General features: G+C 42.6%; 1 protein-coding gene across 1 annotated transcript in view; it reads right to left on the reverse strand.

Annotated features, from left to right (window-relative positions):
- The window catches only part of FREM3 (FRAS1 related extracellular matrix 3), a 105,585-nt gene that overhangs the window by 40,293 nt on the left and 48,272 nt on the right, over positions 1-17,020 (reverse strand). Inside the window, exon 7 of the mRNA XM_066632886.1 lies at positions 133-282. Within this exon, the coding sequence (XP_066488983.1) occupies positions 133-282 (150 nt within the window). The remainder of the gene's footprint in view (positions 1-132; positions 283-17,020) is intronic.

Genomic DNA, 17,020 nt, shown 5'->3' on the forward strand with positions numbered 1-17,020 from the left:
TACCTGGCACTTTGTTCACAAGGCACTTGGTTTCCCAGAGGCCACTCAGGGAAACCAGGTTTCCCACCCAGGTTTCCCACTCTTAATGTAGCTAAGAGTACATTAGGAATCCTATTTGGAAAACCAATTCACCTTCTGCAGATAATGGTTCTGTTTTCCTGGAGCGCACAGTGACAGTGGCTGCTTTGGACAGGTCTGTTCCAGTTCTCCAAACACGAACCTCCACATAGCCAGCACTTTCAGCCACATGATATTCGGTGTCTCCAAAGTAAAAAGCAGGTTCTAGTTACAGGACAGAAAGTGAGGGGGGAAAAAAGGAGAAGTGCTTGTCAGTTTTCCAAATGACAGCAAATAAGAGCCTGCTTACTAATGGTAAGAATTCCCTTATTCATATTCAGGTTCCCCCAGAGCTCTCCTTCCCATTACTGAAACTGCCGTTGTCAAAATATTCTGATTTCTATATGAAACCCAAATGCTTCCACAGAAGTTCAATCTGCAGGTCAGAGACATGTACAGAGTTCTGTGCAATCCCTATACTTCAGAACATATTAGTGTTCACGAAAAGGGATGGGAAATACTGATTGCATTTATTTTATTTAAAGTATTTTTACTCCATCTTTTCCTCTCCAGAGGGAAGCTGCCCCCTTCGAGGTCAACGGAGAAATAATTTAAAAATCAGTAAAAACTATAATCAGAATACACAAAATAAAATCAAAGAAGGAGCAGAAAAAACAAACAAGTGAAGGAACCAAAAGTAACAAGACACAAATGCAAATGAAAGCCCCACAGGATGATGACAATAAATCTGTTTACAGCTGCCACTGGAATAGTGACAGCAAGAGGGCCAACATTTGTCTGACAGACAGGGAGTCCACATCGTGGGGGGGGGGGGGGATTGTCACAAAGAGGAAAGAAGAGGCTGCTTATTTTTAGGCAGATGGTGCATCTATGACTGTCTCTTCAATTCTTATGCTTTTAATATGTAAAAATGCCTTTTGAGGAAATGCTAATCATTGTACCTGCACATGCTACTGATGGAAAAGAAAAATATCTATAGACACACTTATTACTGAAAATGATGGGTTGTATCCTAAGTTTAGTTAGTTATTACTAAAGCAGCAACCTCTTACACACTTTCATTGGAGTAAACGCCACTGAACACATGCATACAATTGCACTGTGAGGAACATACAGCTCAATCTTATGCATGTTTACTCAGAAATAAGTCCCACTCTAATCAATGGAGCTTACTTCCAAATAAGTGTTCATAGGATTAAAGCCCAGTCCTAATCAAGGGAAGCACTAGTGTACCACCACATACACCAGTGCACAGAGCCCCACTGGTGCAGAAGCCCCTCCGCCAGCAGGCACTATACAGACACTGGCACTGCAACCAGAAAGCTTCTCACAACTGTTAATGGGATGCAGCCCAAATGCCAGCACAATCCTCTCCAGTGGAGACGCTGCAACAGGGAAAGCGGGGCAGGACAAGGGTGGGACCAAGTTGAGTTGGCAGACGATGGAACTTGAACCCTCTTCCAAAACCAGACATCTCATGGCTGTGAAGGGGTACCCAATGACTGAGAAGCGCTATGTCAGCAACAGCTGGTGTAGCTTGGAAGAGTCCCATATGAGGTAGCCTGAACAAGCATGTAAGCACTATAGCTCTTACCCCTTTCGACCAGGCGCTTCACTCTGACAGAGCATAGGATCTGCCAGACATCATGTTAGGACCCCTGAGTTCTCTACATGGTGTTCGCATAAAAGTGACCAACAGCCCAATCCTAACTAAACTTAGGATACAGCCCCATGTCTATAGATGCAAGTTTGCAAACATACAAGTCAAACTACAGATATTGGAAATCTACATGTAGTATCCCCAGCATCTTTGGCTTTTCCTTTTTTTCTGTGAAAGGTCAAACCAATAAATGAGCAGGGTTTGCAGCAATTTTGAGGAAGCCAATTTTTAAAAAATGTTTATAACTGACAATCCTCACAGGGCAATCCTTTGGGGAACATCCTTTAAGTAAAATAAGATAGGATAATGCCAATCAAAGAAAGAAAAGCACCAAATATAAACGATTTCCAATAAAAATAGAAAAAAAAATTTAAAAAACTGTTGCCAAAACATGTTCATTTATTTACTATACACAAAGGTTTTAAAGGTTTAATCAGTCTTGATTCCTCAAAGTGAAAAATTGACTTTTATCTTTATTGGGGAGTACCCAAAGTCTTACAATTCAGGTCAGAGAAAAGGTCATTGTTAAAATGGGCTTAAGTAGTCACCCTGTTGTTTAGTATAAGAGATCAAACATCACAAGACTGGCTGAAAGTACCACTAATTTAGCAGCTCAGAGAATATTAAATTAGCTTGAGCTGAGGAAGTGGAGTATCTCCACTTTCAATGAAAAACCCATTCTTCACATTTTGCAAAACACACTAAATATAGTTTATTTCTTTACGTTTGTATTTTGCCTTGTAGCCCCCAGTGGGCTCCTCATACTGTCCTACAAGATGTACAAATATCTAGATGCCAGTCTTGCTTATGAGTATTTGTTTTGCTTTGCCTCAGCTACGAAAGTCTATTAAAAACGGCTTACAGCCCAATTCTAACCTGTGCTGGAACAGGCAGGCCAACTGGCCCATGGTGTATCCAGCGCAAGACTGGAAGTGGCTGTGAGACAACTCGGGCTAAGGGGATGTTTTTTCCCTTTACCCCATGTTGCGTACCAGCCACTTTATAGGGCTACTCACAATAGATCCCACAAAAGTGGGGCAACACAAATTTATACCAAATGCCTGATGAAACTGGAACACTTTCCTGCTTCTGAGAAAAGCAAGCAGGATGAGGGCTGAATGTATATTCTCTGGTTGAGGCTTATGGATGCGGGAGAACATTATATATCTGGACTTTCAGAGGGCATTCGACACGGTCCCAAACTGCATAGGGTTTTTAAGGTAATATCCAGCAGTTTAAATGGTGCTTGGAAACAAATCTATACCCAATGCCAGTAGAGGTGTGGGGTGGTTAGAACCCTTAGCTCCTGTTAGCAACCTGGCTACTGCATTCTGAACTAATGGCCTAATCCTATCCAGAAGTTAAACTGCTAGAAAGTGCATTCCAGTGGTGTAATACACTTTCTGGCTGTTGCAAATGCAACAATGCTGGAGAGTGACCAGGGATGCCCGCCGCTACACATAAGGCCACACAGGGGGTTGAAGGAAAGCTGACAGGGTGAGAGTGGGCAGAATGTGGAGGAGATGGAGCAGAATTGGGAGCAGATCAGGCCCAGGAAGGGGATGGGTTCGATGGCAGCACTTCCCAACAAATCCTAACCCCCGTCCCAGGCCTGATCCTCATTTATGGGTTGAAAGGGCTTACCCCGGGGCAAAGGAGCAAATGTTTCCTTACCTTAGAGGTTCTCAAACTTCTCAGAAGTAAAACTCCTGAGGGAAAATTCGTCCAAGATTGCGTCACTAACAGGGGTGGTTGGGGGTGGAGGGGTTTTTTCTTACTTACAGGGGGCTGCTGCAAGGTCCAGGCGCTGCGGGGGAGGGGGCCTCTCTGCAGGGCTCCCTGAGTCTCAGAATACTGAGAAAAAGCAATCGCAAACCACTTATAGTTTCATGACCACAAACTGGAAGCGGTTTGCGATCACTTTTTCTCAGTATTCTAAGACTTGAGGAACCCTGTGGAGGGCTGTGCAGGGCTCCCTACAACTCCTGGACCTTGCATCAGCCCCCTGTGAGTACAAAAAACTCACTTTACCCCCCCCCCCGTTAGCGATGCAATCCTGGGGATCGCATTGCTGCCTTCCCCCTTCCACCATACCTTAAGGGGCCAGGGGTTGAGGCTCTCACGCAGGGGCATCGTGACACCCCAGTTTGAGAACCTCAGCCTTATCCCAAGGAGGCCTCCTGAGGCTGAAACTCACCCACGGGATTCAGTGGATGCAGCGCTGGCGAGGCCGTATTATTGCACTGGGCGTTAGGTTGGATTAGGCTGCAAGTCAGTAGTTCCCAACCTTCAGGTGCCCGCAGACCACTGAAGCAAAAATCGAAATTGATGTGGACCACATACAAACCCCCATGCCCTTGCACACAAAAAATGCAATTAAAACTGTAATAATTAGAAATGATTTTTATTTGTAGAGAAGATTTTTGGGTTGCTGCTTTTGTTGCAGGCTGTGGATGGTTTGCACTCTGCCCTCACTGGTGACCTGTGGGAAAGTGTCTCCTGAGTGAGCGTTCCCCCACAGACTACCAGAGAGGGCAGAGAACAGACTGTCTACATTTGCAGCTGATGCAGGAAGTGATCAAAGTTAACTTTTTTCCCCTGAGACCTCATGGACCACTCCTCAGGGACTTGTGGACCATCAGTGGTCCACAAACCACAGGTTAAAAACCAGTCCTGTAAGTGAAGTTTCTGACAGTCTTCACGAGCAGCCCCACATAGAGTGTGCTACAATAATCAATTCAGGGGTAACCACAGCCAGGTCTGAATGATCCTGGAACAGGTGCCAGTGGTGTACCAGCAACGGCAGGGAAAAGGCCAAGATCTGACTTGCAGGGAATTTCCTATACATTATAGCAATTAGAAGGGGAATATTTGAAGTCTGATATGGTACAGTCCGATCTATTACCTCCTTCTGCTGCTTGTGTTATTTGCTCCTGGCTATGACTGTCAGGCTCATGTCTTGACATTCATCACTGAGGCAGTCAGGCATCTTTAAGTTCTTGTGCTGAGCTGCCGAACCGTACACCAAAGTGAGGTGTTTGGTGAAATTATGATACTGACAAAAGACTGTCTGTTGCTGCCAGAACCAAGCCAAGACCCAAGTGGGTAGCTGACACCTTCCAAGATACCAGCCATGTTAATGGTTTGTTGAAAAAGATAGCTAGCAAAACATCAACCCTCTTGAAAGAAAAAAAAAATCCATCATCAACACACGCAAGCTATTTTATTGACTTATTTATATCTTACCTTTCACTGAAGGTCCCAAGGGAACTAATGGCCCAATCATATCCCTCCCCCTCCCCCCACTGATGCAGCTGTGCTGCCAGAGTTTGTGCTGCATCCTGCAGGGGGCAGTCCAGGAGGTCTCCTTTGGGTAAATTTGTTCTCTTGCCTGGGGATAAGCCTCCAAGGCCCAGTTGGATCTACTCATACAAGTACCTGAAAAATCTCTGGGGGACCCAGGTCAGGGGATTGGGTCAAGTAAGGGGGGATTTGGTGGACACCACTGCTGCCAAATCCGCCGCCTTCCTGGATGCATTCCGCCCTTCTCCCCTGTTCCACCTCCTGTTCTACCTTGCTGCCCTGTTCCACTGTCCCCCACCTGGTTCTGCCTCCCATGCCAGCTTACCTGGGTCACTAGGCCTTCAGTGAGCCACCACTGCATGTGGGGCTGCTCTGGCAGTGCACAGCCAGAGAGGATTTCACAAGTGCCATAAGGCAGGATAGGGTTGTAATTTTTTCTCCTGAATTAAAACATAGATTAACATGCCCCTTCAAAAAAGCTGCCTTCTAATGTGTTCAGAAATGTGTAAACATAGATCCATTCACTTGATTCTTATATCCCTTTTAAAGTTTTGATACATTTTCTTCAGTCAGTTCAATTCTCTCACTAATGAGGTTAACAAAAATGCCCCTTATACCTACTGTGATCCATAAGGATTCATCATATTTTAATGTGAAACAGGATTTTACTCTTTTAATGGATTTTACTTTCCAAAATCTAATTGCAGACCTTATTTTAGTAGTACATCTGTGATCACTGATGCAATGTAATACCCAAATAAAGTCTGTTCAGCTGTGTTTAGTGGTATTATCACAGTTGCACTATTAGTGCCAATTTAGGTGAGCAATTACTTCCAATATACCTAACTGCATATTTTGTCGAGCTCCAAGGAAGAGGTCAGCAAAATGTTGCTGTGATTTAGCGTATTGTACAATGGGCATAACTAGAAATCAAAGGCAATGAAATTGCTAGTTTAAAACACCAGTAAGCAGCTTGTAACCCAAATTGTAAAGAACAGCTGTTGGGATATAAATATTCCTGTGTTTCTGTTGCTATGCACACATGCTGAAAGATATTTATGTTGCACATATTTCTGTTTGTGCAACCCTGCAATTATGATCCATGCCATAAATACATTTCAGAATAAATATACAGTATTTATATAAATTTGTGGGCACAGAGCCAGATCTTGACTTCACTCTCAGATAATTCTCCCAATGGTAACCCCCTGCAATATTTGCACAAGTGTAACTGCTCAGACTCTGAACTTGGTAACTACAACTTAAGTAGCTCTCTTCCACGTTATCAATAATCATACAATGACCAAAATAGCATGAGAATAGCACTGCCGAATTTAGCCCCAATGTATCAAAACTGTTGTATGTTTTCCTTCCTTTTAGTTTAAAAAGTGAGTTTTCAAGCACCACATGCCAATTCACAGCCCAATCCTAACGGGCAGCCCAATCCTGAACTGCCCGGGGTGCCCTCATTCTGTGGCACCACGAAGGCTGCCGCCGAATCCGGGAGGCACCTCGGGAGTAGGGGACATTTGTCCCCTTCCCCTGGGTAAGGGAGGCAGCCCTGCCTCGTGCATGGCACGCAGCCTCCACAAGCGCCTAGGATCCTGCGGAGCGGAGCTCCACAGATCCTCCTCCTGCCCGCCCCCAGGCATACCCCCTCCCCATATCACACTGGCCTCCCCGCCCCCTCCTCACGTCACACTGGCCTGTCCGCCCCCCGGAATGCCCCCGTCCCCGCCCCATTTCACAGCCTGGTGGTCGCAGGCACTGCCGAGCTGTGGAACGCGGGTGCCTGCTGGGCGGTGGCTCAGTGCCAGCCGGAGCTGAGCCACCTCCAGAGGTGGTGGAGGTTCGCGCCATGGAGGCGCAGCGCCGACCACAGGATTGGGCTCTCAGTCTTTTACAAATATAACAGTATTTTGTAAAACTGCAGAGGTATTTTTCAGTTCTTTCTTCAGAAAATTTGTGGTTCACACGGCATCACAGAGGTAGAAAGGAACATGAATCATAATGTCCAAACCTTGTCCAAAGACAAGACCATCCACTCACTAGACTTCCCACTGATAAATCAATAGACCACTGCATGGCACAAGCAGAGCGAAAGGCATCCACAGTGCAAATAATAAAGAGAAGCAAATGCAAATTGAAGGAGAACAAAAAAAAATATAGAAATTCTAGTCTAGCTAAACTTTTATATCTTAGCATTCCTAATTAAAAGGATAACAAAGGATAACACAATGCTTAATTGCTTCAGCAGTGTCCACAGACCAGTAAGATCCGTTATGTACCTGTATAAGAGAGGCGGCCTGGACCCTGTCTTTCAAAAGAAGGTAGACTGAGCAAGGACACAGATCAGAGGAGAGACTAGAAGACAGTAGCAACTGCAGAAATCTCTCCATTACTAACAGGTTTTGATGAACTAGCTTCTCTCATGCATAAAAGTTGTTCTTAGAGGAAGTAGCACTTGCAAATGAAACAAAACAGGCCCAAACCCCCTAATTTAGATATTCTCCAGCCATGTGGGATCTGATCATCAATATGTGTCTTCCATGATTAGGAGAATATTTAAAGGGTACCAAAGAGCGTGGCAAGTAGGCCTCAGAATCTGGTCCATCATAAGGCCATATGCTTTATTTCAGCTCTGAAAGCTGGTCTTCCATCGAGTTACAGGAAGGTGGATCTAGGTTACTTGCAGTTTTTCAGTCTGCCTCTGAACTACAACCAAAAATGCATTATTAAAACATTCCCTAAATGCACAGAATATGTACCAGAATATTAATTATGTAGTTTTCTTTCCATGCAGGTAGGCTTTTAAGCCTGGCTGGAACATTACCGCACAGAAAATATCATTTCTTTTGTTTTGTCCACACTACAGAAAAATGGATGTAATCCATCACAACACTGCCACTGAGCATCTTCCACTCCTATGACTGGGGCTGCAATTTGGATTCCAAGCAAGTGCTGACAATGACAATGGCTGGACAGAAACAGTGCTTAATGGATGGATCACAAAGCATATAAGTTAGAAAATGCAGTTTCATCCACAGAAATGAATGAATGGGAGTAGTGCAGAAAAGATTATGTAGTATCACCGGTATCATGTGGTCCTTACCCATTAAATGAAGGACATTTACTCCTCCCACCCACTAGACATTAAAAAATTAATTAGGAAACTACAAAATGGACATGACTGGAGGCCTTAAGAACACAACACTAGTCACGCCTCAGTTATTACAAGGATTTAATCACTGCCTCTGAAATATAATCCACCCTTGCTAGGTGGATCTAAGTACACTGCCAGCATGCTTTGAGGCCGAACCCACTAATAATGGGAGGAGAATAGCAGCCTACCTAATGTTATCTCCTCATCAGTCTTGGCAATACATAACTTGCTTAGCTAGAGCTGGATTCTTGATGGAGGAGAAAATCTTTTCTTTTCTTGATAATCTTTTTATGTCTTTCCCAAGCAAAAGAAACACAGCAAAAGAATCAAAGGCGGTGAGTTACATTAAACAAACAAAAAATCCTTTGATTTAAGAACAGTCTCTCCTGCTCACTTTCAGCACTGGAAAGTTGTACAGGTCAACACCAATTGCTTGCGTGTCTGTATAAATAATCTAGGCTTGCTGACCAACCATTTGGACTGGTTAACTTTTCTGTTATGCAACATCCTATTTTCAAATGTGTACAAACGTATCAGGGGGGTCATTCTAGCAACAATGAGGTACAGCACAATCCTATGCATGTCTACTCAGAATTGCAGTAGTCCTATTCTATTCAGTGAGGCTTCCTTCCAGGAAAGAGTGTATAGCAGTGGTTCCCAAACTGGTGGGTTGTGACCCACCAGCCTGGGAAGCACTTAGCTCTGGTCCCTTAAGGGGCAGGAAAAGGCAGCAATGTGATCCTAGGATCATGCTGCTGCTTGGGCAGAGGGTTTTTTCACTTTACCTTAGCAACTGCTGGCCTCACAGGGGTGCGGAAAGCCCTGCAGATACCTCTGCAGAACTCCCCAAGCATCTATATTAGTATAAAAACTTGACAGAAAATCACTTCTGGTTTTCAATCGAAAACAGGAAGTGGCTTTCAATCAAGTTTTTTTTACTGTTTTGGAAGCTTGGGGAGCCTTGCAAAGGCATTTGCAGGGCTCCCTGCCAGTGGCAACACTAGGGTTTGTGTCACCCAGTGCAGGAGGCCAGCACGTCAACCCAATGATGGACCGCCTCCCATGTAGTGGGCGGGGCAACGTCCTGGGCAGTGAGTGTAGTGGTGCTCCATCGTCCTGCTCCCACTTGTTTCTTTGGCTATAACTTTTGATAGAATAGAGATATTTCAACGTGGTTTGTCTCACTGCATACTGCATGAAATTATGCATTGAATGATATATAACATCTTCTTCTTTGAATCACGAAAGAATAAGAATTTCTAAATGGTTGCTTCTAATTTCTAGCTGGTTGCTTTTTTGATGGTTGTAAAACATTTTGAGCCAGCTCTTCATATAGTCTATTTCTAGTTTTTCAAAGTGCCTTTAAAATGGTTTACTTAAGCTGGATAGCTCTGTTGTTCTCTCACTTATTTAGAAATACACACAACCTGTTCTACCTGCCATGCCACTTAAACATTCCTGTACAAAACCATGGTAAGATTCCCGCTTCCTTATAAAATCACAAGTTGTTCGCATCTCTGTCTTCAAAGTTCATTACTGTACAACTGGATCCTTTGTTCAGTTACTCATGATCAGACTGCATGCTTCCGTATAACAGGAAAATGATACAGAACCTAGAGTTTACTAGTGTGTGATCAAGGGCCTGCTACAAACACCATATTGTTCAACTATATGGAAAAAATAAAGATCAAAGGATTGGGTTTTTTTGGTCATGACTACATGAATATGTGCCCCTTCCCCCCAGAGGAAATAGGGAAATGGTTTCAGGACTTCAGTGCTACTTGTGATGTTACAAGCAAGTAGGATAACTGATAACCTTTTAGAATTCTTACAACTATACAATTATTTTTACACTTGCGTGAAAATAGTCCTCACAAGGAAACAGAGCCGCAGTTGGATCAAACATTTTTCTCGCATTTTTGAATTTGGAATCCTGCTCTAAACTTGTTCTGCATTTTGTCCTAATCTAGCACCAACTATATGTTCACCAGGAGTGCAGAGAGACTAATACACAATTGCATTTATGCCATTCAGACGATCAAGCCGTATTTTCAAGAGCTGATCCTGCACTCTGACCACTACACTAGAAACAGGAGAAAAAAGTCTTTCACTCAAAGCTTGAATCCTGCTTTCTCTCCACTTCAGCAATGCGCTTGACACTGGAATTATTAAAGGCAGTTTCTGAAGTCTCTTTGGAGCATCTCTCACACTTCAGGCGGACTCTCTCCTTGATGTGTTGCATGCACATTTATTCCATTCATTTCTTTGTTAAGAAAAGCAGAATCCTATCCAACTTTCCCAGCATCAATGCAGCCTCTATGCAGTCCAAGGTAACGTTCCCTTACCTTGAGGAGGCTTCTGTGATTGCCTCCCCTTACTCAGGATACAGCGTGCACCCCATTGGCATGGCTGTATCAATACTAGAAAGTTGGATACGATTGGATTCTCAATGTTTTAAAATTCTGAAAAAATGATATAGGGAGGAAGGTTAGTAATGTCACCAGTTTCCAGACCAAACAGTGCAGTGAATAACTAGCTTCTATTGCAAATGTACAGAACCGGTTTACCTGAGCTTAATCCAGGTTATAATGTTCAAAACACAGTCAAAACACTTCTAGAAGCAAGCCAGCTGTTCAAATTACATGAACTGATGCGCACCTAAAGAGAAAAACTTCCCCAAAGCAGGGATCCGCAGAACTGCTTGTCTTTCAACAGTAATAGCAGCAGGATACTCCAGGTATCCCAGAACTCAGTAACAAAAGACCCATAGGGGTTTCTGCTGCATATTTTGAAGCATAGGGCTTAAAGACAATGACAGGTTAACGTGGTCATTTTATTTAAGCCGAGTAGCCCAATCCCAGCCTGCTCTGGAACAGGCAGGCCACCCTGGAGTAAGGGGATTTATTTCCCCTGACCTTGCGATGCGGGACACCTGCACTCGGATCTACGCCAGCAAAATGCCAGTGTAATGCTTGGCTTCTCAGGAGGGAGGATGAGGATCTGGCTTTAGTACTGGAGGCTGGGCCAACCCACTCTCCCAGGCCCAGTCCACCCACCAGCCTGCCCCTCCACCTCAGGCTTTTGGATGGTGACCAGGGAACATTTCTAATTGTATCTGGAGGTTCTACAAGCCAGACCTCATAGGTTTTGCTTATCCACAGGTTTTGGTACCTGAGGAGAGAGGGTCTGGGAACGGATACCCCGTGGATACCGAGGTCCAACTGTACTATGTTACATTTGGGATTTCCCTGACCTGAATGAATAGAAAGCACATATATGAACATAGGAAGCCTGATCTTGAGCTAGACCATTGTTCTAAAACTTTGAAGGTGCTGCATGGCTAGGCACTGGCACATGAGGTAGGGGAAAGGTGCTCACTCCTCCTACATGTATTTAAGAGGACAGGTATGAGTGACATCCAAACTGACCCTATCTAGTGACCTTGGGTGTGACTTTCCTGTACATGATTCTCCTACTTAAGTGTCTGTTCCAAGCTGATCCAAAGATACTTTTGCCCTGCCTGGATGCAGTTAAGCAACATGATATTTCATGCATGGTAAGGTACCCAGGCAAATTAATCGGTAGCATAAACTCAATTTTTATTCAGGTTTTTACAGCTTAATATTATCTCTTTCAAGCTCTAATGCCAGATTTACAGAAAGGAAATACTGTGTATAATTACTTTATTGTTGAGTGAATGGCTGATAGTATCGTAATTCAAGGAGATCACTATCTTCCTTCTCAGAACAATTTTTTCCCCCTGAGCTACCAACAATTTTTTTCCTGAGCCACCAATCAGATTCTATATAAATATTTAAATTGGAATAAGTGCAGTTGTATATATTTTTACAAGCACCTGAACATTTGTTAATGATGACAACTGAATTTATTTTCTCTCCATTATAAGATTTTTAAACAGAAGATGAAATTCAGGCCAGTCATGGTATATGTAGCTTTGTAGTTCACTAACAGCACAGCACTAAAAATAATGACTGATTAGGAGTTGCATCCAAAATGTTAGGTAGTCATGAAATGAATGGAACTTACGGTGAAAGCCAGTGCATGTCATTATGCTAAATGGTGCTTTCTCTTAGGAAAGTGTGTATAGCAGTGATTTTCAACCTTTCTCATCTCATGGCACACCGACAAGGTACTAAAATTGTCAGGGCACGCCATCAGGTTTTTGGACATTTGACAAGGCACACCTTGCTGTTGGTGGGGGGCTCATATCCCCAATGGTCCTATTAATAAATGACCCTCCACCAAACTCCCGTGGCACACCTGGGGACCATTCGCGGTACACCAGTGTGCCATGGCACAGTGGTTGAAAATGGCTGGCGTATAGGATTGCAGCCTTAGTAATAATTAATGGGGCAACCCAATGCACACTTTCTTGGGAGGAGGCTCCTTTGAACTCAATGGAATTTACTTCTGAGTAGAAATACATAAGATGGTGCAGTTTGGATACAAGCGTAATTAAAATACACCCCTATATGTATATATAAGTGAAATGTATTTAAACATGAAAAAGCAACAAAAGTAAACACTAATAGCATTCACTGCCTTTTCCTTAACTGAACTAGTGATATATATTTGTGCTTTTTTGTACACTTTCAATTTTATGGTAGTGACAAAATCTGTACATATACTCCATTGAGTTTTAGGATACCAGAAAGTGATACATGACTGCCATTTGTTTATATTTGCATAACCTTTTAGTAATTGCTATACTTGTACACATGCTGGACTTGCCAAAGATGTTTTTCTAGATAGTGCACCTTTTTCATGGTTTTGCTATTAGGCATTTCAGCTGCTGTTAACCTGCTGGTTCTCTCTCTTTTCCTTTAAATAGAGGAAATGGGAGGGGCATGGTCATCCATATCTGCTCTGAATAAGGAAAAAAACAAGGGGTCTTAACAGTAACCAGTTTACCATTGATCAATTTTCTAAATAAAATAGATGTTTTCCCTTATTTTCAATTTCCCTATTTTGTAACAAATTATTATTCAATCAACTAAATTTTTTATTATAATTTTGTGATTTCCAAAACTATCGTATGACTACCAGTGCGTGGTTGGCACACATCCTCCTTCCAACAGTTGTTGGTTTTATGTTTGAAATAATACACGATTAGACAAAACATTATCTAGTCTGGAGTTTGAATTATGGTGGCCTGAATGGTATGTATAATCTCTATGATTTTGATTTAAGGTTTGCCAAATATCTGTCATTTCCTTGTTTATCATCCAATGCTGAAGCGCCTTAAGTAGACATGCATAGCTTGCATCCTATTTTGATTTGTCTAATTTTTCATTTATCACTGCACAAAAATCTTTTGCAACTATTATTTCCACTCCCTCAATTTATCCACATTTCTATCTAATCTCTCATAAAACTGTCTGAGACAGCTATTTCAAGCACAGACAAATCTCAAGTCTATCAATCTTTCTTTTAGCATCAAAAACCTACACTCATTCTTCACAAAGTCCACTATATGTAAGCAACCCTGATACAGAGCCCAATCCTGAGCTTGACGCGCTGGCTTACTGCGCTGCGCACTGTTACAAATGTACCATAAGGCACGTTTGTGACCACTACACCGGGAGAGCGCCCGTGCTAGCCCAATGCTGGCATGAAGGCTCTTATCTCACCGCCAACGTTTTGGTTGCCCATTGTGGGTCTACTCCCTTTACCTGGGGGAAGGGGACGAAAGTCCCCTTCTCCTGAGATGCCCCCCGTGGCTGCCATGGGTGTGCAGGATGTGGCGGCAGCCATTTTCGCTGCTGCCGCAGCCATGCACCCCAGGAGCTCAGGATTGGGTTCTCAGACTCCCTTTATTCTTCTCTGCTATGATCTCTCATAGAATGTTCATTAACAACCCAATCCTATCTGTGTGGTACACTGGTGGACCCTGAGCACACTGTCCTGGCAGCCTTGCCACAGATCTGTGAGACAAGAAGGCTGTGCGTTGCTGACAGTGCCCTACAGACTGACCACTGCTACAGTTTAGTTGGAAGTGGGGGCAGATTGGGGTGGGGACCAGGACAGGGAAGATCTGGGTGGCACTGGCGGCTGCCAAATGCTAAACCCCCCTCGGCAAGCATGCCTCCTTCAGCATAACAGATCTACTCCATCAAAAAAGCTGGTATAGATCTGAGCAGGCCCATATGGGATCAGGCAGTAGCCAGAGAGATTAGTACAGTTTTTCATTACTTACCTTTCCCAGCTTGCCTGGTCCTGTACTAGTGTGCAGAATACAGTGGATGCTGCACTAGTGGTCCTGTACCCTGGGTGCCAGTCCAAGACAGAACCAGGCCATTAATAAACTTCTCAGAATATTTTCATCTTTTCCTCTGCGTTTGGGGATATCTCTTCTTTTAACAGGTACAATGTATATGCTTTTAAAATTACAGTGATGCCTCGCAAGACGAATGCCTCGTGCAACGAAAAACTCGCAAGACAAAAGCGTTTTGCGATTTTTTTTGGTGACTCACAAGACGAATTTTTCTATGGCTGTGCTTCGCAAGACAAATTTTTTTGCATTTTTTTTTTTTGGTTTGTTTTAAATTGCACAACCGTTAATACCCAGGATGCATTGAAGTCTTGTGGTTGAAATTTTTGAAATCCTCTTTAAAGTATATATGCCTTTAAAGAGCCCTTAATAAACACTTTGTAAACCAAATTTGACTTTGTTCTGACTTTTTTTGCCCATAGGAACACATTAATTAAATTTCAAAGCATTCCTATGGGAAAACACGCTTCGCAAGACAAAATTTTCGCAATACGAAACGACTCGCGGAACGAATTAATTTCGTCTTGCGAGGCATCACTGTATAGTAAATGGGACTTACTCCTGGGTAAGTGTGCGTAGGATTGCATCCTAAGATTGTGAAAAATTTTCCTGCTTGATGACATCACTACCGGTCATGACATCACTTCCGATGGGTGGGAAGAGTGGGTCCCAGTGCTAAATATGTGAGAACCACTGGTGTAGCCTAAAGCAGAACTGTGAATATAAGGGGCTACATATGGGGTTCTCTAGGTTTAGTGGAGAAATCTGGGTTGGAAGAAACTTTCTGCTCCACAGCTCCTTGCCCATCATTTGCACACTAATGTCAAAATTGGCGTTTCAGTTACTCATTCATAAAACTTAAACCACTCTTACAATTCTGCTTCCCAATCAGGACTAAAGAAAAATAGAAGAAGCATGTTAATTCAGTTCCAATAGGGTTAAGAATCATGCAGATTCCTGCAAATGCCTGCAATTAGAAAGCTTTCATCCAGCACATATCCAACATAAACAGTTCTTTTGAGAGCTCTGTATTTCAGAATGCAGCTGTGAATTCTTCCTTTAAAACGCCATGTGATGTTGTAATGGGAGGACTTCTTACAAGTCAAAGTACTGAAACCCAGCAACTGGTCAACTGTCCTACTCCCATGCTTAAGAGTGTGCGCAGATGAAATCTAAGACAGACAGCTCAATGCTAAAGTCAGACAAGCAGACTATCCTGACGCCAAATCAAGTAGAGATAAGAAACATACTGCGGAACACTGGTTATTCTGCCCATTAATGCCATTAGTTTTGAGACAAGTACACAGCATGGGAAGCAGCTTCATCCGTTGTTGCCAAGTGGACTTTTTTTTCAGGAAGTAAAAAACAAAATAAACCAAACAAGAACCTGGTCTTTAAAATCTGGGAAAGAAAATCACTCTCTTCTTTCACAATGGCTTAATTCCCTCTTTATTCTGCTTTCCTGTTAGCAAAATAGGATAAAGAAGCAAGGATGTCATGCAAGTGAACAGTATAATGGTCTTTAGACAAGTTCTGTCTAGTTAAAAGGCCATTACAGCTTGATTAACTCCACTCTTTTGAGATTGCTGTGGACCATTCTCTTTTCTTCTCTGTTTGAGGAAAACTAAATATTATCTTTCAATTACTTGGTTTGCAAGTGCTTGACCTGAGTTTTTTAATTTCTACAATACATACAGCCAACATTTGATCAAAATACTCTTTCCTGGTATAAGCTAACCTCACAACATCATTTATCACAAACTAGTACATTTTTATGCATGTTAGCCATAAAAAAATTATTACTAGAGGAAGCTGAATATCCACATGTTAATGGGAATGGCTGAGTGCTTCGGAGAATAGGGGCTTACGTGCGTACTTCAGTGGGAAGTACACTTCGGTGGAACTTACTTCAGTAGGAAGTAAATTCCGCTGAACTCTATGAAACTTGCTTATGATTAGACAAGAACAAAATCACACTGTTAAAAACACATCTGAGTACAGCATATTTTAAGCAATAAGGATTACATGCAACCAGTTCAGGGGGACTGCTAAAGAAGAGGTAGCAGATTAGTTCATTGAAGATAATGACTAATAATGATAATGAACTAATGAACTAATAATGATAATTAGTTCATTGAAGATAATGACTTACGGAAAGACTTCTCTTTCCGTAACTCCTTTCAGAAAAAAACTGGCATTTTATTCAACTTTTAAGTAATATCTTAATACACAAACAAAGTATAATATCACTAAGAACTTTAGTAGTTGGTCAAAAATCACTAGTAGATGCTGAGTAAATATTAATACAGAAGCAAATGTCAGATAAATCAGTCAAAGACATAATACAAAACACAGTAGCAAATTTATTTCAGCCTAAGAGGTCTTTTCCACAATGACAGCTGGTAACTTGAAGGGGGAGGGGGTGAGCTAGATCTTCAGCTTTAACATGATTTTGTTAATGAATTTAAAGCAAATAACATTTGTTTGAGTCTGATGGTCCAGTCCTGTCTCCCACACACTGTCT

The sequence above is a fragment of the Tiliqua scincoides genome, chromosome 6, assembly GCF_035046505.1.
Source record: "Tiliqua scincoides isolate rTilSci1 chromosome 6, rTilSci1.hap2, whole genome shotgun sequence".
NCBI lineage: Eukaryota > Metazoa > Chordata > Lepidosauria > Squamata > Scincidae > Tiliqua > Tiliqua scincoides.